The 27,812-nt window shown below is 43.0% G+C and overlaps 2 protein-coding genes across 9 annotated transcripts in view; both read right to left on the bottom strand.

Annotated features, from left to right (window-relative positions):
- The window catches only part of LOC109635037 (ERC protein 2), a 142,834-nt gene extending 120,766 nt beyond the window's left edge, over positions 1-22,068 (bottom strand). For 2 of the 7 annotated variants that reach the window (XM_069527269.1, XM_069527267.1), the window contains exons 1-6: positions 21,468-22,066; positions 19,017-20,130; positions 15,802-15,831; positions 14,925-15,671; positions 5,472-5,627; positions 2,645-2,812 (exon numbers count right to left, since the gene is read on the bottom strand). In XM_069527269.1, coding sequence (XP_069383370.1) covers positions 2,645-2,812; positions 5,472-5,627; positions 14,925-15,671; positions 15,802-15,831; positions 19,017-19,883 — 1,968 coding nt within the window. In that variant the 5' untranslated portion in view covers positions 19,884-20,130; positions 21,468-22,066. Of the gene's footprint in view, positions 1-2,644; positions 2,813-5,471; positions 5,628-14,924; positions 15,672-15,801; positions 15,832-19,016; positions 20,131-21,467 lie in introns of all 7 variants that reach the window. The other 5 variants (XM_069527264.1, XM_069527265.1, XM_069527263.1 and 2 more) reach the window with 5 other exon arrangements.
- A 1,211-nt stretch (positions 22,069-23,279) lies between these two features.
- tlr9 (toll-like receptor 9) lies at positions 23,280-27,333 on the bottom strand. 2 transcript variants are annotated; one of them, XM_069526966.1, is made up of 4 exons: positions 27,198-27,333; positions 25,283-26,913; positions 23,941-24,022; positions 23,280-23,839 (listed from the first exon to the last, which is right to left on the bottom strand). In XM_069526966.1, the coding sequence occupies exons 1-4, from the start codon at positions 27,210-27,212 to the stop codon at positions 23,633-23,635; spliced, it is 1,935 nt and encodes a 644-aa protein (XP_069383067.1). In that variant the 5' UTR covers positions 27,213-27,333; the 3' UTR covers positions 23,280-23,632. The 2 variants fall into 2 exon arrangements, with proteins under 2 accessions (XP_069383067.1, XP_019951876.1); XM_020096317.2 differs by having other exon boundaries at positions 23,941-26,913; positions 27,198-27,331.
- Positions 27,334-27,812: the final 479 nt, after the last annotated feature.

Here is a 27,812-nt window from a genome sequence, read left to right on the forward strand (position 1 = left end):
AGAGAAGAGGAATGCAGAACCATGGCTGGCCTGGTGCACACTCAGTATCTTTACCCATCCTCTGTTCTGCCCACTAATTCCAGGAAACCTTAGCCGTTCCGAAGTGGGGAGAAAATGTCAATTACAGGAAAAAACTACAGATTGGGAATGAGGGTTCAGTCATCGGCAGAGTCAGCATGTGTGTGACTGTGTGAGTGTTTCTGTTGATCAAGACTGCAGCAGCCTATCCTATCACAAAACACACTGTTGGCACAGTGGCAGGAGCACAACTGATGATGCATACACATATTAATAGACAGATATACACACACACACACGCACACACGCACACAACAACCACTGAACCATCCTCTTAGCAGTCGGTGAAGGGGGACACCTGGGAAACTGAAGTCACTGATATCAGTCCCTGACGTGTTCCAGAATTCTTTTTAAAGACTGGTCCAACATGATGAGACATCTCATAACCTGTCTTCGACCAACACCCTAAGAAGAATGCATGTCTCCATTTAAATATAAAAAAACACTGAAAACATCAACCATAGTTTCAATGACCTACTGGCTAAAATCCACAGCCCCATTGAAGAGCTGACCTACTAGTACTTTTCCTTTTAATATCACTTAACATCAAATCCAACACATATATTTTAAATGTTGTTTCAGAAAGGTTTTATATTAAATGTTTATATTAAACCTGGAAAAAGTAATGAAGGGGAGTAATAAACACAGTGAGCGGCTCCAATTCCGCAACATCTCCACTTCCACTGACAACAAAGAAATTAGCAACTACTTCCATTTTGTGCATTCTGAGCCAGAGGCTAAGCAGCAGTGATCCGGTGATGGAGCCACGGTATCCAGGTCCCCGCCGATACACATGCTCAACCAAGCTCAGTCTCAGCTGTCAATCGAGGCGTTTCATCCTGTTTTTATATCATCGAATAACTAATTAATACCTAACTTTTATTCTAAAATAATTTGTACCCAGTGACTTTACACACATTACAAGCACAACATCACACGTGTCAAACAATCTCAGCAACAAAAATATAGAGATTCATTACATGCTAGAAAGCAGGTCGTGATTTAAAATCACATTTTTATCAACATTTGTCTCGTACGTGGCCACTTTGGAATTAAACTGAAGGAAATCTGTGGTAGTGACGGAGAACTTTAATCCCCTTGAGCCACTGAATTACCATAACTTCTCAAAAGTGTGAACAAAGGAGACGTCAGTGAACCACAGCCTGTGGAACCATTTTATATGTCTCTCTCTCTCAGGGGGTTATCGGAGGGCAAATCATAAACTGATGAGGAAATATGTGTCCTGATCTCGCCATAAAGTTACACGTACCACTAAAGGACACACACAGTTATTTACACATGATTTCAGTTGGAAACACAAGCCCAAACAAGCACACAAATAAAACACCACCCACTGAAAAGCAATTCCTTTAAGTATGATGTATTCAGCGAACTGCGAGGGCCAAAATTCCTTGCACATGTATGGACAATTAGGCCTAATTTTGGCCCAAATTGCTTCCTGTAATGATGAGTGGACATAGTTAGCGGGCCGCTCTCAACTGGTGAATACAAAGAGATCTAAAGTATCAGTTCCAGGTCTAGAGTGTGATGGAGAAAAAATGCTAAATGATCTCCATCGCCCCCCCACCACTTCACACACACACACACACACACACACACACACACACAAATCCCTGCATACTACCACCTCCATTCCTAACAGCAGTGATAAAATCACAAGAGTCATAGAGGTTAAAAAAAATATTCAGAGATGAAGAAGAAAAGCTGCCACCTCTCTCCAGCCTTTTGACTGACCCACCCACACATGTAAGCCCCCTGGTGGGCTGAGGGAGCAACACACATAGGATGCTGTACGGCTGCACACCCTTTAGTTTCTGATGTTGTGTATCTGACAACAGATGCATGACACTGGAGGACCTTGCATGTGTGTTGTTGCGATGACTTTTTATCCTCTCACATATCTCAAGTATCTGTGCATGCAACCTGTTCATAAAGGCTACTTTTCCAGGACCTGTGCACATGATAAACATCACTGTTAATGTGCCAGCGCTAATCTAAAGCAGCTCATTTTCTCTGCTGACCCCAGACTACAACCTAAAGGGCACTCGGAGAGCACATTGCTCCGCCAAGGCTAATGTCCTATCATGCCATTTTAAATCCTGGATCTGCCAAATTATCCAGATCCGCTCTAGGATTGAGTTCTTCATGGGATCTTGCAGCAAACGCGGACAAAAACAGAACCTTCTTGGCGGAGATAGAAATTCTGCAGTTTTTAATGAATCAGCAAAACATGAAAGCTTTTGGCTCCTAGTCAAACAAAGAGTTTAAACCAGGAAACACACACACTACAATCCAATCGCTTTATAATCAATGTAGAGAAAGTGATAAAGCCCCATTACATTTTATGGCCCTTGATGGCTCCTGTTATTATTGTAGCGATCTACAGATATGTTCATTTTGAGGCAGCCACGTCTGTCTGAGGGTGTTCTTATCTTCTCAAATGTTGGAGTGGCTCTGTGCATCAGGGGTCATGCATTTGTGAGTGTTATCTGTGTGTAACTGGTGTGTGTGTGCTTGTGTGTGTGTTGTGCGAGTGCACACTGACCTCTGTCTGCAGTGTGCTGGCACGTTGCTCCTTGGCGTTGAGCGATTCCTTGAGCACCTCGATGTGTTGTTTGCAGTCTGAGTTCTGATTGGTCAGTGTCTCTAGTTTGGTCTGCAGGGTCTGCATCTCTGTCTCCTTCCTGTTCAGCTCCTGCTTCAGCTGCTCTATCTGGCAATCACAGTGACACACACACACACGAACATTTGTTATAGAAATCTTGAAGTCCTCTTCCACTGAATTGCAGGTAACAAAACACTTTCAAAAGAGAGAAAAAATATGGCTTTTCTCTTTCAGGCAAACACACTTATACACAAACATGCAAGCGTTTTAAAAGCACACATTGCTTTGAATACAATAATAGGATTGAATGTACTACTTAATATAGGAGTGGGAGAAATGACTAGGTTACTAGTTAGCTCATTTTCTATTTTCTGTTCTTTAAACCATGCTGTGAAACATGTTAAAACTCCTCCTGTATCAGACATTTAGACATGAAACTGTGACTTGAGGTACAACATTATAACATTGAATTATCACATATTACATTATCAGTCCTCACTCAGGGGAGTCCCAGGAATACTGTCTGTTCTGTGCACACCAAGCCAAACAGCCAAAGGGTAAAACATACATGCAGGCAGATAAAGTTATGGAGAGCAATATTACACTCACAAAGCTGAGAGATCAGATTGTTTTCAGAAGGGTCATACAGGACAGGACAGAGAACCACAAAGGAAATCAAATGCACTAACAGAGGGAGGTTTTTCTGTGTGCTGAGGTTGGCTTTGTGCGGAAGATTGGCATCTGTCTACCGCTGCCAAAAATGCACAAAGCTGATGCGAAGAGAGATTTCTCTAATTGTGTGTGAGCAGGGTTCACCTCATAACAAGGGAATTCTGCTTGGACCAGAGCTTGGCCGAGCAACCCTCAGTCAAAGGAGAAAAGAACCCAAGAGAGCAGGGAGAAAAAGGGATACAACAATAGGAGACACTGGGGCCAAAAGGTGAAGTGGAGTCAAATGGTAACTCGGAGACACGTGAGCCGTGAGCCGAGACTGGTGAGAGGATGGAAAGACAGTGAGGTAAGGAAGCAGGAAAATGTAGAAATAAGAAGGGAATTCCAAGGATATCAGGCAAAATTGAAGAAACAATGAGAGACTAATGAGAGGGGTACTTCTGCTTGTTCTGTGATCCAAGGCTGTTGGGTAGGGAGGAGGAAGGTGGGAGCTGGTCTGATGGAAGACACACATGGGGACAAGGCCTGCTCCTAGAGAGACAAACACAAGAAGACAGCAAGCCACTAAACTACAGCACACAGCCGGCGGGGAAACCTTGTCACGTTCCAGCGATACCTGCTCAAACAAATACCTGAGGCTTTTGATTTCCACACACATAAAGAAATGAGTATCTGCATAAATAAAGTCACCAGCTCGACTCAGAGGCCACTTTAGTGCTCGAGTAGTTCAAAGCCAACAGAGGAAACCAGAGAGGACAGCGACTCCTGTCCTCTCTGGTTTCCCTCTTATCACAGTCTCACCTCAACACCGGTCTCCACCACCGCTGAAAGACCAGGACCCTAAACGCTTCAAGGATATAGAATGAATCTGTCTTGTCTTCTCTGTGTTTCTGTGCGACTGTACGCAGATAGACAAGAAATGGGAGAGTGAGCCAAGGGCCATCACCGTGATGCCTTATCGCCTTGGGGCGGCACAGGTGAGGAGAGAGCTCTGTCCTCTGTACGTTGTAAGCTCACATTCATCTCTCAGAGCCCCATTCATAAAAAAAACATCTCTTTTATGATGGCATCAGGAAGTCCCCCCCACCCCCGCCCCGTTGCAATGACAAACAGGCCCTACAAAGAGCGCCATTAATGAAACCTTTCACATGGAGAGCTTCTGCCATCATGGACACACAGCTAGAAACTCTGCGAAACCTGAAACCACATTTTTTTATAGCACAGTTTCTGCAGGACCATATTCATAGTCCGATTCTTATGTGTGTGCACTGGTATGTCCCAATGAATAAAACACTATACAGCCATGGATGGAGGAAATAAGTAATTTCTAAAGCTCTTTCTGCAAGCTAATGGTAGAGGAGTAAAAAGACATGCCGCACTGACACCTGATAGTGTTCCTGCTGAATGATCAGCCATCACAGAGAGAGGCACAAATGCTTGGTCATCAAACAGCTAAAGTATGTAAAGAACTGAGGAAATACATTTATAGCCGTAGGAGTTTTTGGTATTGAAGGTCCAGTGTGTAAAATTGAATTGAATATAAAATAATCCTAGTGATGTATTCACTAGTGTGTTTCATCTGAATTGTAGAAATTGTTGTTTTCATCTCCCTTGAATGGGTCCTTCATATTTAAATACTTTATATTAACATCAGGAGGGGGGGGTCCTCTCTACTGAGGCCGCCATGTTTTTTACAGCAGCCCAGACTGGACAAACTAAACACCTTTTGAGTTTTTATGACAACTGAAGCTGCCACAAGTTCTCTGTCATGTTTGTAAGGGGAGGGTGAGGTTAGGGGTGTTCAGCTGCAACATGCAACCTTACCACTAGATATCACTAAATCCTACACACTGAACCTTTAATGCAACACAGGACTCTCAGAGCCTTGATGAAACAGCCAACAAACACAACACACTACAACATATAGTCTGGCAGTAAAATTTATGTGCTTGCATCTCCATGAGCATGCAGTAAAGCCATGGAACATGCACATAATAGGTTCTCATGCAGTTGTTGTTGAGGTATTAAGAAAAACATGCATCATTGAGGTCATGCAACGCGGCAGCGTCTCAAGTGACGAGCAGAGACATTCTACCTTAGTCTTCATGAATTTAGAATGGCTCTTGTAGACCTCCACATGCTTGACCTCATCCTGCCTGTCGTCAGGGTGCAGCAGGCCGCTGGTCTTCAACATCTGGACCTCATCCTCTAAGTCTCTGATGTTCCTCTCCAGGGATGAGATTTTGGTGTCCTGCACCAGCAACAGTAGGCAGGCAAAGAGTCAGGAAAGAGCTGACCATAGATGTAAGGTTTTAGGCTTACCTGTTAATACTCTGTCATGTTGATCTATCAATCCCCCTTTCTAAAATGTCATGCACAAGAGGAGGAAAGGTTGAGGCCAACAACCCATTTGCCGAGAAGAGAAATATTGGCCCGGTCAATTCGACACACAAATTTCCCTTTGCTAATTGTAGTTGGATGGATTGTATATGAATTGGTTGAGAGGAATTTAAAACATTAAAACAAACCTTATCTATACCTGAGTGCACACACTAACTATATGAGCTGCATCAAAACTAAATATCACTAATAACTATGGGGAATAATGACCTGACACACTAACCTCTGAGTTACCTTGAAATGTATTTGGCATTTGAAAATATAAAAACAGCACAAAAAACTCATTGTATCCTGTAAATAGATTAAAACTTATAAATGTACAGTCCTACATCTGACTAGAATGGCTGAGAAATTGGGGGAAATATCTAGGAAACAGTGTGTGTGCAGCCAAGATGTTTTCCTATGCAGTATCTATGAGGGAATGGAAGGGTCTGTCACGGACAGGTCCTGAGGTTGTTTAGCTGCATGGGATCAGACATACGTTAAATGCTAAACCTTGGAAGAGAAGAGGAAGGTAATTGAATAAATGGAAACAGCCTGCATGATGCCATCAGCACAAACCACAGGCAGCATGTAAGCATCTGACCTCTATTACATCCCCTGACATCAGCCCTGCTGAGCACACGGTGCCGAATTTACCATCCTAAACACACATAGAGCAGGAGAGCAGGAATTTATTCTACCAAATGCAAGGACATTGAATTTCAAAGTTCACCCAGAAAAGATTCAAATGTCAAGGGCATTCAGGCATGTAGGGGAATCGCTCCACCTTGACCAAAGAACACACATGCATGCACATGATAGAAATAACCACACACACCATGCTACTCAACTATCATGGCTTCAGGATGACTTCTGTATCATAAGCCATGTCATATGTTTTATAACGGATTGCTATCTCTTTCTGCTGCAAAGCATAGAAAAGGAAAACATCACCCAGAGGAAGAGAAACCAGACAAATCCAATGAAAATACAGAAGAATACAATAGGAATACATGTAATGGATGCTGCCCCTCAAAACCACTAAAAACTCCTGTACATGATGGTGCTGCACTCCAACCAAGAAGGAATTTGTAACAAGCACAGAGGGAAGCACAAGCTCTGTATGGTTGCAGCCCATGCTGAGTTTACAGAAAAATCGAGAGGTGAGAACTCATTACTGTACCTGCCAGATAACGTCAGGATCAAAACAGAAAGGGGGGTTGGTGTTCTGTAATTACAAAGTGCAAATAAACACGACTTAAAGGAAGCAGCAAAACAAACTGGGACAAACAGTGACAAGACGAAGAACAACAATGGCAGGAAATATCTCCTCGTCACCGTCAACATCACCCAAGAAAGTCATCGCACATCTCACATGTGTGTAATTCTTCCAACAATCTCTGTCTTGCATTTTCTAATGAATACAGTCAGATTGAAGTTCGTCTCTTTCATGCACTCACAACACTGTGGGCATCTCTGGCAAGCACATGTGCACTTTGTTAATAGGCAGACAAATAACAAAGTATGTGTGAAAAATAACTGTGGTTTAGCTGTAAAGGAGCCACATTTAGAACAAGCACTAAGCATGTGTGAGGGGGGGTGTGCACACAGACACATGTGGAGTCAACTGCATTTTTCACAGCTTTAACGACTTCAAAGGGCTGAGATGAGAGTGAAAGCTTCCATATGTGACATTTGAAACAAATTGAATAAGTGCTCAACTCGGCATGGGCCAATAATGGACTTAACTTGGGCACGGCCGCCATGCAGACACAAGGCAACAATAAGGCAGTGTTCCTTAGATTGTTCCTACATGTATGCTTTTGTCTGCATTTGCAGCCGAGCCAGATCCACTGCTGCTGCTCACATTACACCGGTGCTCATCTATAATTGAAGTTTTGTTGGTATGAAGCTGATATCACACTACACCAGAAAACTGGAGGAACAAACTTCACCTTCACTGAATCCAGGTCACAATTACTTTTTATTAAAATACACAAATCACAATCCACTTGCTGATCGGAGATAAACTGGCAAATACGGCTGACGTTATAAAAACATTTATGAAGCTGAGATCTGATCTGTTGCAGCAAATCACACTCATCATGCAGCATGTTATTACTTAAATTGCTGCCTGTTCCTCTTTATGCACAATTGCTGGAAGTCCTACCTTCATATCAATGACAGTCTGCAGAGCCCTGGTCTTGGCCGGATCGGCCTGGAGCTGGTTCCGACGATGGAGCTCCTGGGGGGGGACCCGGTAAAAATAAGCCTGTCGGCCCATCATCTTTAGTCCTCACTATCACCCACAGCTTCAGAGCCACAAAGATACACTGAGCAGACCGGTTTCTATTTGTCCCTGTTTTTTTATTACATTTTTCTTTTGTCCTTTGTTAAATATTCCAACGATATCCCAAACGGCCTCCAAAACAAACTTTTCCTATGATCTGATCTTGAAGCTGGTTTCTGGTTTGACTTGGTCTCCTGTGGACTTCTTCTGTTATTTCTTTTCCTGCCCTCTCTCTTCTTTCTGTCTTTCCATCTATATTCGTTAACAGGTAGAAAATTGCACTCAGCTAAAAGTCAAATGAATCTGTCTCCATCACTTTTTCGCTCAGATGTCTTATCTCTCACTTGTTTCCCCGGTGTCTCTCACGGACGTCTCTGGTGCGCTAAGGCTCTTGCTTAGCAACACTTTGTGCCAGCACATGCGCTCACCTTCTTCCATCAATAATTAATAGTAGAGCTCTGACCTACAACTGCGCACCCACACACATTTGTGTTAGTGGGCATGCAGATACACACACATTGGATTTTTTTTGTTTTGTTGATGTTATATGTATATTTGAGAGGAAAAACAGCTCAGTATTTAACAACTGGACTGACTGTTGCCTGCGTGTGTTCTGTTATTATACCATCTCAAAATATTACAATTTTAATATCTAATGCAAAGCTACAGACACAGCTAAATCAACACTTTTCTAAACCTTTGACATTGCTCCGCTCCTCTGTGTTAATATGTGAGCCAGCAGGTTTCCCCTTTTTTCATTATTCACCATCTATATAAAATATAGATCTATAAATACTTCCACACACCGTCTCTCAGATTCTTTGGTGTAACAATTCATAGAAAATACAACATGAGTGGCTTAATTTACTGATAGCGCAAGTGAGCAAGACGTCAAGACGACAGTGAGCGCCCTCTGCTGGATCAGGAGGAAAACTACTTCAGTCTGATGCTCGTCTTGACTCTGTATTATGAATTCAAACTGGTTGAATATGAACTAACCTAAAATGATAGAAACCATCTTTCGCAAAAAATATTTTTAATACGTGTCATTTGACAGGAGACAGAGTGTATGACCTGTACTGCAGCCAGCCACTAGGGGGAGATCAAGATCATTTGGATTCACATATGGGAAGCTATGATGTTGAATATCTTTATATAGAGACTTTGCACCGCTCTGTGTAGCTTTTAAACCTTTAATCAACCAGTGAATTATCACTGAGAGCAATGTTCTTTTTTTACGAACGCTTTGTTCACACCCACGCAGCCACATGCATTCACTCACACCCAGACGCCACCCAGCACGACCAGTCTAATCTGCTGGCCACTAAGCAGCTACACTGGAGCAGTTGAGGGTAAGGGGAACCTCAGTTGTGGTAATGAGGGAGTGGTCCTTGCTCAGGAGCACATCGGTGGTGCCGAGCGCTGGTCCCACCCAGATTTATCTGCTTGTCAAAGGTCACAGCTCGCCACCTCCAATTTCACAGAGGACCACAGGGTTATTACATTGGATTGTTCACTGCTACAGTGAATACATAGGTTTATATCACACACATCTTACTAATGAGAGAAATCGTAGCCCATACCACGATGGTTAAAAGTCATATTGAAGTGCCTGGAGCAATTAAATTACATAGGATCTCAAGAATCTGTTATTTGGAACCTCAAAGGAAAATGAATAGCTTTGAGTGGCAATGAAAAATGAGGAAAACTGCCTCTTTCACCAGTGAGACACAGATACACAGAGCAAAGTCACAGATGAGTTAAAGGGAGAAAAACTCAAATACTATCAAAGTCAAACATTGAGAAATGAAAGACATTCAGTGGGAAGAGAAAAGCCACCAAATCAGACAGAAACCACATGGAGATGTTCGTACTGAGGGAGTTTATCAGACAGTCAGAGGGGGTAAAAAAAATAAAATACAGATTGTCATGGAATCCCATTTGTCCCAGATCTTAATGTGTTTAAGAGAGAAATCAAAGGCTTCATCATTTACATGCACATTCATATTCCACTATTAATCAGAATTTGGATTCAGGTCATGTATAATATGGTAAAATGATTTTTGTGTGCATGTAAACAAAGTGCATGTCAGCTGTTGATAAATATAACTCACTCTTCCCACAGACTGGCGTGCCCACTGCTGCCACAACCCTAATCTTCTATTGACCATATGTGTATGAGTATGTCACTGGTGTGTCTCTGTCTTTTTCTCTGCCTGTGCATGTTTATCTGTCCCCTGGAGAAAGCATCTTATCTGCGACGGTTAGAGCAGAGTTCTCGAAACCGTAGTGTCCCTCAATGGGGGAAATTAAGTCATGCAAGAGAGCATGTCATCAAAGACTGTCTTCTCAGCTCCACATGTGTCAGAGGACCGAGCATATGGAATGAATAGGATCAAACGCAACACATAGCAATAACTGCCAACATCCTGAATGAAGGATACGGTCAAAAAGTTCAATTCTTGCCTGAAGGCAAAGGTGTCATATATGCCTCACATAGGCTACAAAGTCCACATATTTTACATAGACACCCAGATGCGCTCACACACCACACACACTCATCAATCACATTTGCGTCTCTTTTCCACCAGGAAAAAAGGAAACACATTCGCTTGCCAGAAGTGTGAAAAGGTGTCCGGCTATCAGCTTAAAAGAGCAGTTTACAAAGACAAAGGGAAACTCAGATAGAATCAAAGTTTTGCATAGAAACAGGGAGAGGGTGAGCAGAAGGTTCGAGGGGTGTAATTTTGTCCCGATAAACTTTTCCGCTCAAACATTCTGGGAGATCAACAGAGCGTGGTGGGTATGTGGTGCCCGGGGTGTGGTGTTGAGGGAGCACTGGGGTGTGTGTATGTGTGTGTGTGTGTTTGCTGATGGTATTTACAGTGGTCTTCTCATTTTAGTTCAGAGGGGCTTCATCAGCGGAGGATAAAAGTAGCCAATCAAGAACAGAGCCCTAAAAAAGTCCCACCCAGGACAGGCCTCTCACAAATTAACCCAACCACAGCAGATAGCACATCAGCTCGAAGAAAAAGAAAGAGTGAGTAAATGTTGATGGACAGACAAACATACACGGGCAGAAATGGCAGATGATGAATGAGAGAGGAAAAGACGTCAACGCTGTACAGCTGATAGGCCAGCGGCATTCGAAAGTGAGGAAAAAGGAGGAAAGAGATTAGAAGGAAGACGGATTTGCTGACATGAACTTCCAGTTTTAAAAGGTTTGATTTTTTAAGTTTCATCTGTGTTTGAGGGGGGGGGGGGGGGGGGGGGGGGGGGGGGGGGCAGACGGAGAGGCTGTGCCAAAAACAGCAGCAGGACTTTTGAAGCCGGTCACACTATAGAAAAACAAAGGAGCCATAAGTGCTTTGCCCTTACGTTCATACTCACTGCGGATGAGATATCTGCAAATACAGTAGGGGGCCTGACTTTACCCAGAGCCCCTGAGGACCATATGATCTGCAGTAAGAAAGTAGATATGCCATCTCCAAGTAAAAAGTCTCACAGTGAGAGTGTGCCTGTGTGTGTGTGCGTGTGTGTGTGTGTGTGTGTGTGTGTGTGTGTGTGTGTGTGTGTGTGTGTGTGTGTGTGTGTGCACCATTGGCAGCAGGTCAGGGCTGGGCAGGAACAGACCAGTGGTGCAGCTGTTATTATTGGGTCTACGGGGAACTGGCGGCTGGGGAGAGTCGATTAGGCCCAGATTTATGCCTCCCAGCATGTGTGTGTGTGTGTGTGTGTGTGTGTGTGTGTGTGTGCCACCACACGTAATTTAAACTCAGGGTTCAGGTGCATAGATTCTTGTACAACACTGTCACCGTGTGGACGCAGCCAGTACTGCAAACATTAACATTTGAAGTAAATATTGTAGAGAGGCTGTTTGCAAAGAACTCAAAGTGTAACTGCTTTGCACAGGACTTCAACATTGACTCTAATCACCAGTTAAGTGTGATTGTTTAATAGCAAAGTGACATAGATGTGCCAGTGTTGTGTGTCAGGTCTGGAAGAGTCTAAAAGCTGACAAAGTCTAAACGGAAACACAAGCGAGACAACGTAGATCTGCAGATGATGGAGTGATGGAGTGCAAACCAGCAGATCATTCACACAAACAGCTGGTTCCAGTAACTCCACATCTGGCCATGCTCTGTAAGTGCTGAGCGGTAAAAGGGAGAAAAAGGAGAAAACTCTCTGTGGCCTTTTACAAAATTCTCTAGCTTGAGTCATACAAACCAATGTAGGTTCATTTTACACCTGTCACCCAGACCTTTCTTGCATTACCTTTTTTAAAAAAAAATATACACGATAAATAAACACAATTTTAAGGTGATAATTTTCTCTTCAAACCAGCAAAAACACCAGGAAAGCCCCCCCCCCCCCCCCCCCCCATGTCAAACCCTCAGCCACGTTTGATGGATAAATGAGAGAAAAACTGAAAAGGAAGGCATTTATTATCCCAGCTCAAGCTATACAAGCCAGGCCATTTAAAAAAGAGTAATGGCTGCAGTAATGAAAGGCAGTTGAGCTGGTTTCCTTTGGAGCTAATGAAAAAAAAGCCCCCTAATAGTGGCACTGCTGCGACCGGCTCGCCTTCCCCAACCGTGACAAGTGTAAGTGTGAGGCTAAATTATCGCTCTGACACATAAACAAGAGGCCTTCACAAGAAGCAGGTTTCTACTTACAATTAAAGTAGAGTTTGAAAATCCTTCAGTTATTCAGCCCAACCTTTAACACTCAAATTCCAGCTCAACCATAAAAAGCGCCACACTGAGCTATATGCTCTGCTGAGTGCCGTTCTATTTTTGCAAATGTATACACTTGATGAATATAAAATAAAAAATCTAATTATTTCTGTATAATCAAACACACAATCAAATTATGACTATCCAATGACGAGATTTTTGCTTTTCGATGTCTTATTAAAGGAAGTGAATGAAATTCAGATTCTAACAAGTCAAACATTCTGTTTTGGAGCTAATTAAAAATTAAAAAATGTATTATTTCCATTTTCACCAGGGACCCCCTGCAACCCCTAAAAGACCCTTGGGGGTTCCCAGCATAACATTGAGTTTGGTCCTTCTTTCACTGTCACCGAGGCTTTCGAAAAATGAGGTGGTTACACAAACTGCAATTTGAGCAGGAATCAATTCAGCTTGATTCAGTGCTTTAAAGTATGTGTGTGTATGTGTGTGTGTGTGTGTGTGCGTGCATGTGTGCATATGTGTGTGTGTGTGTGTGTGTGTGTGTGTGTGTGCGTGTGTGTGTGTGTGTGTGTGTGTGTGTGTGTGTGTGTGTGTGTGTGTGTGTGTGTGTGTGTGTGTGTGGAGGCCAGAAGGGGATGAGGGGTGAAAAAAAAAACGAAAGAACAACAATCACGTCTCTTTTCAATCAGGGCGGTCAGAATGTTTTCCCTCATTAATCAAACATTAATATTCAGACAAACACAGCCTGTTTTCCTACCTTAGAAAAACTAGAAAAACACTCCATCCTCCCATCTCTCTCTCTCTCTCTCTCTCTCTCTCTCTCCCTCTCTCTCACTCCCTCTCTCTCTCCTCACAGACCCAGTCACCCCTCCTCCCCCCCCTGCATACACACTGCATGTCTTAAGCAGTCAAGTGGTTAAAAATAGCACAGCACAGAGAGTGTGTGTGTGAACAGTTACTCACCTTTTACACACACAGCATGGTTAGTTCCTCTAGACATGCACGTACACATACACACACACACGCACAAGACACACAAGAACACACATGCACAGCAGTGTCTGCATTAGCATGGGCTGAAACACCCACGCTCCCCTCTTGACAAAATTACCGCAGTGACCAAACACCCGGCATGGGTGGATATCCCATCAGCCCAGTGAGGGAGTGTCCTCTCTAGAAAAGCTAAGCTGACAGGCCCCAGATGTGCACGCATGCTCCCATACACACACACGCACACACACACACGCACACAATCATTCTGGCTGGCCCAACAAACAGAGGCAGACAAACAACACAAAGACACAAAAACAAGAACATCATGACACTAACAATAGTGAAGGCAAGGACAGACTTGCAACACGCACGCACACACACGCACACACACACACACACACACACACACACACACACTGACAGAGAGGTAGAGAAATTAAGGGCTAAGAAGATTTAGGAGTTAAAAATAAACGAGGCAGGAGTGAGAAGCACAGAGCAGCCTACTACTAACCCTCCTGGTAAAGGATTCGGACACACCTGTGCTACACTAAATGAGGATTTCTGGTGAGCTGCAATAAAACTCTCTACCTTCAACAAACATGCTGCTGTGGTAGAACAAACTAAAAGAGAATACACTCAATAAAGAGGAATACTTGAATAAATATCAAAAACAATGTCCACCGCATAGACACAAGGCAAACAAGCAACAGTGACATCATCACAGTTGCCCAGGAAAGTGCACACACACACACACACACACACACTGATTGTAAAACTGTATGGATGAACACAGGCTTACAGCTCTCCGTATGTTAATCCGGCCCATTGATAAGACCTGCTGAGCTGCTTTTTGCAACAACACTCAACACACACACAAACACACACACACACACAAGCACAAGTATGTACACAGTCACATCACATAAAGTTAATTAATTGTATAAATGAATATGCAAATTAAAATAAATACATAAAACAACAAATCATAAATGTCTTTAGGGGATAGTATAAAAACCACACTATATTCTTAATGATAAGAATCACAATATCAGTTTTGGTTTTGAAAATCAAATGTCAGATGATGTTTTGTAAAATCATTTTGATATCGGTACTATAAATGAATTGTTCAGATACATAACCTTTCACTCCCGGGAGCTTTACAAAAGTATGAGGAATAAGAACACACCTCTCTCACATGCATGTTCTCCAGTTGTGCCTCTGCCTCCTGCGCTGCCATGGTTATGATGCCTGTTCTCTGTCCCCGACTCCAGTGTTGACCTTGACCCTGAAGCATCTCCAGCAGCCTCTGGATGCTCTCGTCCCTGGCGCCCAGCGTCTGCTTCTGAGAGTCAATTCTCATCTCCATCTCTTCCATGGTCTTCCTCAACAGGAACAGCTCCTTGGCCTGCCGCTCGTGCTCTGACTGCAGCCGGAGGAAATTCTCCTCTGACGGATCCACAGGAGGGGGCGAGGAGAAGCCGTCACACCCCGGCACCTGGCAGGGGCTGCTGGGCCGAAGGGAACTAGAGCTGGACGCTACCACCGGTCCTTGGCTGGGACCGTAGAGAGGCTGATTTGAGCTGTTCCTTGGTCCAGGCTGAAGGGTGTTGGCCGGGCTGATTCTCTGCGAGGCTGCTGTTGTGTTACAGCCATAACCAGGGCTGTGAATGATGATGTCAGCTTCCTGTTGCCTTGGATTGTAGGTGTTGGACGGGCTGGCTCTGGGGCTGTTCTTCGGTGCAGGGCTGTGCAGGTTGCTGGGGCTTTGTCTAGGGCTGTGCCCAGGACTGAGTCCCCCTCTGTGGTCCTGGTCCGTATGGAGTTCTAGATAGGAGCTGGAGTTTCCCTGCGGTCGTTGTTGCTGCAAGCGACTGTTCATCTCTCTGTGAGCCCTCAGCTCCTCCTGAAGCTCCTGAACTGTCAACGGAAGCTGCTGCAAAGACAGAGACAGTTTGAGCTCCCATTCATTCAACACAGACAGACACACACACACACACAAAAACAGCCAATCGAAAATCCATAAATCTATAAAAACATATATATTGTTGATACATAAAACAGACCTTGTTTCTTCTGATATCCCCATGCTGCAGCTGAGAGATGTGACACACACACACAAACATGCGTACGCACAAACACACATTCATAAAGCCAAGATGGAAAGCAGACAGAAAAAAATATTAGCAATTGAATATCAAACCACTGTGTAAATGACTTCTGTCTTCTCAGTTCTTTAAATTGTTACGTGATGGTAACATATATTGACCACAAGGGGGCGACATCTCTTCAAATTCCAAGGAGAATGCATCCTGTGTGGAGTTCTTAAAGGCAGGAGGGACCAGGGTTCTTTGCAATGAGCATCAAAAGGGAGAAAAGACAGGGAGTGTGCATACACATGAAAACAATGAAAATGTACAGATCAGTTGTGTCACTCAATCAGTTGGTAAGATAAACCCATAAATCAATAATCGAATTGTTTCTTAGCTATACCAAAAAGAAAACTCAAAGATATCATGTGCACCACTTTAATCACATTTTTAAGGATTTTAAAAACCTTATTTGCCTTAAATATAAATAGATTTTGTGGGTTTATCTGCACAAAGTGAATTTGTTAAGATGAAATCAGTTTATGAATAAGTGTTAAGACTGATGCACTGACGGGTTTGTCAACTTAAAGAATTGTGCACTAAGTGACACAGATGGGACCAAACAGAGAAAATGTGATTTTGCTCAGAATTCCTACTTTTGCTGCATGTTGTGATTTAAAATTCCCTATTAACATTCACAGCACTCATCTGTTTCTAATGGCAATTAAGTTTGTGCTTAAAGCAGGACATGGATGCAGAGTGTTCTTGATGATTGACCGAGCAAGGTAAAAAAGTGTTGTAAGGAAATAAAAGAAAAAGAAAAAGAAAAGAAGACACACAAAACGGTTCAATTACTAATCTTTTCTGTATCTGTGTAAAAATATTACAGATTATTCCTGATATCCTTACTCCTCTGTCCAGAGTGCGGGGAGCACCAAGGACACACAATCAGGAAGGAGAAAGGAGGCCAGGGTGAACATGGATAATCAATTCAACAAGCTAGCGCTGAATATTAAGTCACACACACACACACACACACACACACACACACACACACACACATTAGCACATACACTACAAACAAACAGATGGTTAGCGGACAGCTCTGGTCACTGCATTGCAGCCAAGAGAAAAGGTGACATTCCTTATGCAAATGATAAAGTTCTCTTGTCAGACTGAAATCCTCCCAGAGTGTCTCAAAGGGCAAAAAACATGGGGGAGAAAAGGGAAGAACTGAGAGGAGAACAAGACGATGGAGGTGATAGAGGTATAGATATAGTTCGTAAAAAATAACCAAATAAAAGACAGAACATTGTCAAGACAGAACACAACAGATACTAGAATTGAATAAGTCATATGTGTGTGTGTGTGTATACTGTATATTAAGACATTTGTGTGTCACATTGTTTTTCTGTATAAATGATATTAAACATGCAAGAATCACGACAGATTGTGTGAATTAAGATTCAAGGGAGTGATCATGAGTTCAGCGTTCTTTAATATCACCACAGGCTTCGTATGAGGGCTGGAGGATGCATCATCATTTAATGGATTCTATCATTTGTTCTATCATTTGTGTAATGATTTGTATTCTATTGTATTGGCTTTACCTCTCACCCGGTCCGTTGTGGGTCTTGTGTGTCCCCAGTTTGTCCCTTTTTCTGTTTATCAACTTTGTACTGACACTATATGAACAAATTGAAGTTGTAGTTCGTATGTTTGTCATGTTTTTATCAGCCTCTGCTGCCCCACTCTTTTGTGAAAGCTGGACATTTTAAATAAAACTGTTTTTGAACTGTTTTTCTCATCTGATTCCTGCTTTTCATTCCGACCGTTGTTTGTCACATTATAATTCAGTGCCACTTCAAACGGCATTATGAAAGGAACTAATTCTGCTTCTGTAAGGAAGTTATGTTGGTTCGCGCGGTTATAAATCTACTGGTATGGTGCAGTAAGTGGTTTCAGTAGACGAAGGTCAATGGAGAAAAGGGTCAAGGTAAAAGACAGGAGAGAGTGTGGGAGAGACAAGTGAGCCGACTCTTGAAAAATAGTATCTGTACTGTTCTGACGCTTGACGGAGCAGAACAGAGGAAAACACATCCATCTATCACAGACAGGGTCAAGTCAGGAGCGGCCTGCAGATACACAAAGACACACTGGTAACATTGACTGTCCTGCTCCTTTTAAAAGCTGTAACTGAAGGTAATTCAGTGCAAAAAACAAATGGTCTAAAAATCTTACTGAATTCCCTCTGGCAGATGTGTGTGTGGTTAGACAGTGTGTGTATCTTATTGTGTAGCTGTGAAGAAGAGATGTATCAATTGCAATTTGTAAATTAAATCTGTGAAAGAGCAAAGTTGTTCTGGCTTAACTTTTAAACTTTGATTTTTGGGTGGGGTGTGTGTGAGTGTGTGAGAGCCACAGTGTCTAAAATACAAATAGAAATGCAGAGGTGGCTCCTCGGTTACAAGAGGAAGGAGTCAGATGAACGAGGGCAGATAAGAAGTTTTTGCATGTTGCTATGAAGACAGGTTGTATAGTGTGAAGGAGTCTCACAGTATACACAAAAGGATGAAATGCACCTCTGGAGAAACGCTTGTGATTCACCAGCATACACACCAGGAAGTAAAACACCACACAGAACAATGCCGGAAAGATAGAAAACAGGAAAACAGAGAAAGAAAGAGCAGATACACGCGGTGAGACAGGCAGACGGGTGATGTCTCAGACTGAGTGGGGCAGACTCCAGGGAGAGGTAGCACAGGACAGACATGGCTCACTCACCCTTCAGGAGGAGCTGTGAGCTTTTTTAGAATCTAACATTTAGACTGGCTGCCGCTAGAGCATGTTCCCATGGAAACGCAGATAGCGACGAGCCTGGCGAACGTCTTTACAAATGAACTACACAGAAATCTTTCTGTGCAACCTTGGAAGACAGGGACAAAAGGTATGATGTTGCAGAGGAGTGAAGCGGGTCGAAACAAAAAGTCAGTGTTAGAATTCAAATCTAGAGGTTTCATCTAACATTTCATCTTCTTGAATAAAGACTTGATGTGTTGAAGTGACTGTTTCATGATGATTTTTGGATGAAACTATTTTGTTCACATCTATTTAAAGATTTTCCTGGACGTGGACGTTCCTAGATGCTTTTTTGAAACAAACTCTAGTTAGTATTTAGTATTTTTTCTCACCTGCAGATCCTCCTGGTTCATCCTGTATTGGTCCTTCGGCACTGCGGTCCTCAACCCTTCATCCCGCCTCACCCCCTTGTCTCTCTTCGTGTCAGGGCTCCAGAAGTTGACACTGTTCACGCTGGGGACCGTCTTTCCATCCCTCCCTCCGTCCATCTCTCGCCTCAGGTTGTCATTCTCCCTCTGCAGCTCCCTCAGCTGATTCTGGAGATCAAATGTGTAAGCCTCTCCCCGTCCAGCAGAATCCTGATGTCTCCCAGACTGGCGCCGCAGACTGGCAGTCCCTGCGGAAAGTAAGGTCTGGTCTCCGTAGGGTTCTGACGGATGATGCAGCCCAGAGGAGGTGATGTTTGGGCTGCTGCCCATGGCTGTCATGCGAGCAGTGTAGGAGGAACGACTGGTGCTCCTGCCGAGCGTCATGGTACCTTTGGGATACCCACCAGGGGGTTCCAAGGAATCGCGCTCATTGGGATACATGGTGCCTGAGGTGGCATAGGCAGCACTCAAAGACTGTATATTCTCCATAGACAGGGTTTTACCACCTGGTGCTGTCGCTGAACCGCGAGCTGCTCCTTTGTCTGCTGCTGTGGCAGGTTTGCTCTTTGAACCAGGCCTGGAAACCAACTGTTGACCTCCTGCAGATTTAGATGCTGGTGCAGGCCCACCTCCCGACACAGAGCCAGGTTCTAGCCCTGAGCGGCAGCCTGGTGTTGAGCTCGTAGCCTGTTTACCTTTGCCCTGTTTAGGGGATCTCGAGAAGCGTGAATGAGATGCGCTGCCCTCAGTCTGCCCAGCAGTCTGCCCAGCAGTCTTTGGGCCAGCAGACAGTCTGCTCTGTGAGGGCTTGGCTCTAATATTTAAAGGCATTTTTTATATGGCAAAGGTTGACTTCTGAAAGGAAAATGTTATGGTTGGGAATATTTTCATATGGTTTGGGACAAAGGCCACCTCTCAGCCTCCTAGTTTTTCCCTGTCCATCTCTGATTGTTAAGGGCTTGAGGCCGAGTTATTAGTCCTATTGGAATAAAGTAGCAGTGACTGTTGGCTACAGGGCTGCCAGACACAGAGGCCAGAGGTCTTGTGATATCAGCTACAGTGCAGGACATCATGGATTCTAGATGGGGGTGGATACAAACATTGGAAAAGAGACAAATCACAAATCAAAGAACAGTTTTTTCAAAAAAACGTCAGCAGTAAAAGAACTTTATCTGAATTCAAAAGAAAAAACTGTTTAAGAATGATATTTCAATCACAAACTATAAGAATTATTATTCCACTGAAAAATCTAGCCATAAAGATACAAACTGATAAAATAAAAAGTGTGGCTTAAGGTTGGGAGGCACTCATCACATGGACACATAGTAAACATGCTGTCAATATGTGGTGCAGCAGACTACAGGCCACTCTTGGGCCTTTGCTTGTGATGCTTCAAACACCTATAACGCAGCCTCAGTCACCACAGTAGAAGGTGAAAGGAAAACAAAAGGCAAGGGACGTCAGGACCACTTCAGCACCATGGACAGCACTACATGGAGTGTAAAAGAGAAAATCTGTGCTTGGCAACACCCGACGCAGAAACGTAGAGGGAGTTTGGAGATCAGTCTTTATTATCTTGTATCCCCATAGGGCACATGCACATTCATCATCTGACTTTATCAGTACCTGAGGCTTCAGCTAAAAAAAGAGGACGGAAATAGGCAAATGGAATTCAGGCTAAATCATAATTGAAAGGTGCATCATGTTAAAACGGTGCCCACATAAAGGCAAAATCAGTGTACATTATATTACATGTCTATGTAATATGTAATGGAATAGGGTCATTTGTAGTCTCTGATGTGCAAAAAACCAAACATTAAACATATCCTCAGGGAATCAAAGTAAGCACAACCTAGTCTGTGATGGACCAGATATTAGAGACTGTCTGCAAAGCAGAGGCAAATCCAAATTATAATCCCTCCTCTAATCCAAGAGGATTGGGTGCTGGGCGCCACTGTACAGGATTCAACGGAGAGATTGGTTAAGTCTGCTTGTCAGTCATAACATATCTGTCAATCCCTTTTCCATCATTGTTTGAGACAATGAATTCTGCCTTATGTGTGCCAGCGATGGAACCAGCAATCCCGTGTGTAGGCCCTTCATTTCTTGGTACATGAGATGTGAAATATGCACCTAAAGTGAACGAGATGATTGTTGCAATAAAACAACAGATAAAGCTTTTAAAACAAGGACACATGTTAGCCTGCTGCTGCCGAAGCTGTGTCCATCACTTGCGTTAAAATGGAGATGTGATAAACCTGTGTAGCTGGTCTGTTTCCATGGTCAGGTTTACGCAGCTGTATGTCAGACCTTACCGACAGAGGGAGGGAAACGAAAGAACAAAATGCTAAAATAAGATTCCACAAGTAGGCAACCCCCTCACTTCATACCGGCGCCCAAAGCCTCTGCACTTACTTGTGAGGTGGCAGCCAGCTGTTGCCGCGAGGAGAGAAGTGGAGTCACCACCCGGACTGCAACAGAACCAGTGGTCGCTGATGTGCGCAATGACATGTAGTCCATAGGTTCCTCTCTCGTCAACATGCCTTCAGTCCAAACTGTCATTTAGTCCTCACTGTGGTTCATGGGTGGCACGAGTACGACGCTGATCGTGCATGTGAGCCCGGACACAGACGCCGGAATAACTCTACTACGACCACGACATGAAGGATTAGTTTCTTGCTCATATGCGCACGGCTCCATGAGTTCGAGCCTGCGCCTTACATAATAATTAATCTGCCGGACAGCTCACTGTTTCATTTGTTTAAATTGTGTCGCCGGGTGATGCCACGGAGTCCGCGGTTGTGCGTAAAAACTTCGCTTCACCGGACAGGCGCCGCTCCATCATCGCCGGGTCTCCGCCGTGCCCCCGTCCGAGCGCAGCGCGGGCTCCATGATGTCATCGGTTCAGCTCGTTTATGATGACCTGTCCTGCCATCGGGTCCGCGTGGGCGCGCTCTCCCCCAAGCTGGCGTGTGCGCGACCTCCGTGGCGTGGCAGGGCAGCGCCAACAGCAATGATGCAAACACCTGACCTGAGCGTCAGTAAGGGATTTCAATTGTCTGCCCCCCCCCCCCCCCTTACAAAAATCACGCAAATTCATGCAATTAAATAAATTGAATTGTATTCCAATCTCCTCCCCCCCCCCCATACAGATCAGGCAACAGATATCCTGACAGTCATCAGTAATTTAATCCCATGAATGAGTTTGTTTTGTATATTAGATGTCCAGATGCAAATCCAAAATTACACAACAGCAACTGTGGACCTGGGCCCCCAGATGGCTTATACGGATGTAATAAAGCAGCACCTCTGGCCTTCTTGTGGCCAGAGCAAATAGTATGTAAGCTTAAAGTTACCAACTTATAAAATAGCTAGTGTGGCCCAAATATCCCAAAACAAATGCTGGCCCTTTTCTGGAAAACATACGGCGATCTCTGCAAGGTGAACTCTGGATGTGAACCTAAGTGGCTCCTTTGGTAAATGGTGAATATAGCCCAAATGCCACAAAACAAATTCTAGCCATTTTTAGCACCTTTAGTTAAAATGCATTAATGCAGTGGCTCACTTGTGGCCCAGATCTGTAACCGCCAAAGTGCCATCCTTTGACCTGGTATATACGTGGGCCGGATGTGGGCCAAAACAATTTTGCTATGTGATCAACAGCCTTTGGAAACTTAAATTCAGAAACAGCAACTGTTCACTTTACAGTTATTTACTCATAGAATCATAAGAACTTGTCAGAGCAGAGATTTCACTTTCAGACATGCTGGTGTTGGTCAGTTTTACTTCCCACGTCATGAGACGAAATATGAAGCTGGGACTGAAGGCTTCAATAAATGTTGGCTACAGAACTAACAGCAGTACTGCCCACAACAGACATTGTGTGTATTTGTTTAGTTACTGTATGTTTGTAGCTTGAAATGTATTGTTTCAGTAGTACTATTATTTATTATTTTCATAATTCGTTTTACGCCACTTGCCTTAGGGAGAATGATTCTGCTTTTATTTCCACTCCTCATCCAGAACACCTGTTCTTGCATGTAACTGTAAGTGTAACTTTGGATGCAGCTGATGACCTTTAAGTCATCTGTGATCTGAAAGAAACAATCACTAGTTTCATTTTCTCCCCATGAGCTAATCAAAGACAAGTGAAATTTGAAAATTGTGGTGTGAACAGACAGAAAATTCAAATAAAACTATAAATTAAATAGAGTTATAAGAGTGAAATTAGGTGAAATTAATTTTTATTGTTGAATTATAAAGTCTAATTTCTCATACTAACTCAAGCTCTCCGAAGACAGCGACTAACTCTTAAAAGAAAAAGTAAAGCAAACTCAGGATTGGAAAAATAAAGAATTCATAACATAACACTTCAAATGAATAAAAAAACAAAACACAACAATTGAAATCATTAATCAAAATCAAGCACTCTTGAAAAGAAAGACAAAAAAATATTGGCATGGAAGAGCTGCTATGTTTGAATCAAAACGATTAACATATTAATAATACTAGTATGTACAGTACGTCACATCATCAATCAATTTCCACAAAAGGTCTCAGGATCAGCTGTTAATATGGAGTCAGACAAAACTTTCACTCATGTTGTTGTCATATAATTTGAGGTTATCTGACGACAATGCCATTCTCATTTCATTCCAGAAAAGAGGCTGAGCCTTTGGGTTTTTTGGCCAGGTCAACACAGACTTTCTACACAACCTCTTCCTCAGCTGGAGGTACTTCAGTTTGGGAAACATCTCATCCAACAGAACCAGCACGGCTGCGTCCACCTTGTTTGGGTAAAATCAGAGAACATTTTGTGTTGTGTACTCATGCTCAGTCTCACCACTTCCACAAAATGCACATTAATGTGAGACAACATTTTACTGACCTTTTCGTCCAGGAGCCGCTGCTGTACCATGTAGAAAGCCTGGCGGATCACACCATTGACCGTATCACCACCGTCAGCGCCGCTGGAAAGCACAAACACCGTCTTCACACTGTTGTTGACAGCGCTGTGTAGATTCTCAATACATGAAAGCCCAGGAATCCAATCCCTCTCTTCCAAACAGAGACTAAATGTCCTGTGACCAAAGTTCTCCAGATGGACAGTTAACTCGTTGTAGACCCAGTCTCTCGTAGCCTTGTTGTTGGTGTCGAACACCACAAAAGCATCATAGCGGTTCAGTGAATCAGTACCAGGCAGCTGGGTATATCCTTTATGCCCTGCCCAAAGCACCTGTAAGCAATACCACATGTCCCAGCCATAGAGATGCTTCAGCAGGGGCAGAACAGTGAATGTCACAGCCAAGAGGGAACAGAGAAAGAAAGCTAAGCTGCCATATATTTCCTGGCAGGAATGCTGGTCCATTGATAGTATACTCATGCCTTGTTTGGACACTGGGAATTCACAACGCATATGTGTTGTGACATAAGGAATCTGGACTGGAGTAGTGAGCAAGAATTCCACAAACCAGGATGTATCACAATCACATTTAAAGGGGTTTTTATGTAAAGTGAGTTTCTTAATGGCACTTCCATTGAGAAAAAAGGTGGGTAGATTCTGATGGTCCAACTCCTTGATGTTATTGTTGTTGAGATACAGATATTGCAAGGATTTTAACTCTTTGAAGAAAGGCTTGGGGATAAAACTAAGTGTATTGTAACTGAGGTCCAAGAGAGAAAGATTGGTTCTAAATCCTGTGGGGTTATAGGGCAAATAAAAGAGCTTATTGTAACTGAGGTCCAGGTGGCACAAATTGCCTAGTGCTGTGATATTCTGCCATGGGAAATATTCAAGCAGATTCTTGCTGATAATGAGGGCTTCAATGCTTCCTGGGAGGTTGCACAGAATCTCCTGTGAGATTGAGGTCAGGTTGTTGTTGGAGATGTCCAGGTAGATGAGGCTTGTCAGGTTTTGGAAGAATTTGGTGTACAGGTTGTTGTCAGATTCCCACATAACATTGAGGTCATTTCCAGAGAAGTACAGGTACTTCACAGAGCTGCTGCTCAGTCCTTTACTTATTCTCTTCTCAATGGCATTGTTGGCAAGACTAAGGACCTCCAAGGTAGTAAGCTCACAAAGGAACTCAAAACTATGGCCCATGCCCTTCATTCTGAAGTGAAAATCATTGTTACTAATATCTAATACCTTGAGAGTGTGTTTAAGCTCACTAAAAGCACTAGAATAGTAAAGATCAAGCCTATTGTATGACAAATTAAGAAAAACTAACTTTTTTGTGCTGTTAAACTGCCCACCCTTCAGTGCTTGGTTCATGTAGTTGAAGGAGAGATCCAAACAAACAGCATTTTCCATGCCTAGAAACACATGTTTGTTAACAGATATAATGTCATTTTGAGACAGGTCAAAAGTCAATTTATTATGACAAAAACGAGTTCTAAAGTCACTTAGTGATGGAAATTGTGACACCTTGTCCTTGTTCATTCCCAGCTCATTTGATTGATTGGGTTCCCAGATCTCATTATTTGATGGAACTTCACGATTACGTACAATCATGGGTTGGTCATGGAAATTGTGTGTATATAAATTATTTTTATGACAGCCTTCCTGTGCCACAATCTCAGATGGTGTACTAGAGCTGCAAGGGAGAAATGAAAGCATGTTTTGGGAGAGGTTGATATCAATGAGAGATGGTAACTGTGTCAGAGCTGTCAAGTTACAATTAGTAATGAAGTTCATTCTCAGTTCCAGTGTCTTTAGTTTTTTAAGCTGGGACAGAACATCAAGGCTGCTGGGTGAAAGCTCGCGGAAAAAGTTACCAGTCAGAAGGAGATGTTCCAGACCAGATATATTGCTTATAGTTGGGGAGAGGGTCAGCCTGTCAAATGTTCGCAATGGTTCATAGTTGTAGATAAGGCTAATCCAAGTGAGGCCCTTCAGATCTGCAAAGAAGGTGCCATTTTGCATAGTACATGCAAGGAGGTTGTCAGAGAGGTCCAAACTCTTTAAATTCTTCAAAGGTCTGAAAATACCCTCTGGAAAGTCTGTCAAAGAGTTGCCCCTTAAACTTAGGTAGATGATAGAGCTGCTCTCAGCATAAAATGAGTTTGAATACAGGTCTAGAGGTTTAAGACCTGGACAAGGAAAACAGGGCCTAGCTGCATGGTCACAACGCTGGCAGTTCCACTCCAAACTCAAATACTTTAGCATAGTGAGGTTCGCAAATGTTCCATTTAAAATCTTTGTGATTGTATTCTCTCTTAAATCCAGACTCTCCAGTGAGGGTGGCAGTCCCTTAGGGATAGATGTCAAATTATTATACCCTAATGTTAGGTTTTTGAGTTTATGAAGCTCTCTGAAAACCATCTCACTGATGTAAAAGGACTGGTAGCAAGGGTTTGCATAAAAGCAGTTTTTAGTGAGGAAGAGCCCTTCCAGATTTGGAGTTTTCAAAGGTTGTGTAATTTGGAAGATGCAATTATTCTGTAAATCAAGGACCTTCAGGGTTTCAGGTAACCAGGGGATAGATTTGAGGCTATTTCCTGATAGATACAGAAATGTAAGATTGTGCAGGCTCTTGAAGACTTGAGGGTGGATCTCCATGTTGCATGAGTCGTTATCTAAGGCTCTTAATCGACTTGGTTGACAATTGTATATTATTTTCAGAGTCTGAAGGTTTAGGACACCTGCAAAAGCATCCTTCTCTACATGGTGTATCTTGTTCTGACTTAAATTGATTGACACCACAGTGTTAGACTTAATGGTGGGGACTTTCTTGAGTGATCTCCCACAGCAGTCTACCGTGGTGGCATTCTCATCACTGTCGCATGGGAAGAACTTGACATTTTGGGTCCTCACTAATGATAGAAGCTGACCAAAGATGAGGATATTTCTCAACACGGCCTGAGACAAAAGAAGAAACCAAATTCATCTCAGTTGTTTTTTGATAGCTCAGAAAATATAATATAGTTTCATTTTAAACAATATCACACTATGATCACCATCATACATTTAATCAATGGCATCCTAGAGTTAAAGTAGCTTCAAACAACTGCAAATTAAATCACTTTGGCTTTTTCAAGCCTTTCTAATCAGCCATTTCTGTCTTTTTCATGTTACAATAGTGAAAATATTTGTCTCAGTCAAAAGCGGTATATTACTGATGGTAGATAATTAGTCTCACTTACCATTGCAAGTAGCATGTATATAATTCTAATCAGGAGGCAGATGAAGCAGTCTTATATCCAGGTGCAAACAGAGGACATTAAATAGGGTTTCTAAAGGTCGGTTCAGTGGCAAAAAATGGGATGTATCTATGCAGAACTGAAAGCAAGTGACAGGTGGAAAATCATGTGACCATGACCAATTTGAGGAACATCTGATACATAACTAAAATTTTTTTAAAAAGCAAACGACTTTACAAGCAATGCAGTAAACTTTGCACCTGCCTACATAAGAGAAACCCTGAAGCTCCACCAACCCGGCAGAGCTCTCCGCTCCTAGCACCTGCTAGAGGTCCCCCGATCCAGGAGCAAACAGTGGGCTGACCGATCATTTGCAGTAGCAGGTCCCAAACTTTGGAGTGCACTGCCCTCTGACCTACGCACCACCACTGACCTGCCTCTGTTCAAAACCAAGCTAAAAACATACTTGTTTGAACTAGCCTTTAACTGAAACTGTTGTTCTTGTCTTGTGTTTGTTGTTTGTGTATGTTTGATTTGCAATTGTGAAGCACTTTGGTCAACCCTTGGTTGTTGTAAGGTTCTATATAAATAAATGTTGATTTATTGATTGAAGAAAGT

Source organism: Paralichthys olivaceus, chromosome 6 (assembly GCF_024713975.1).
Source record: "Paralichthys olivaceus isolate ysfri-2021 chromosome 6, ASM2471397v2, whole genome shotgun sequence".
Taxonomy (NCBI): domain Eukaryota; kingdom Metazoa; phylum Chordata; class Actinopteri; order Pleuronectiformes; family Paralichthyidae; genus Paralichthys; species Paralichthys olivaceus.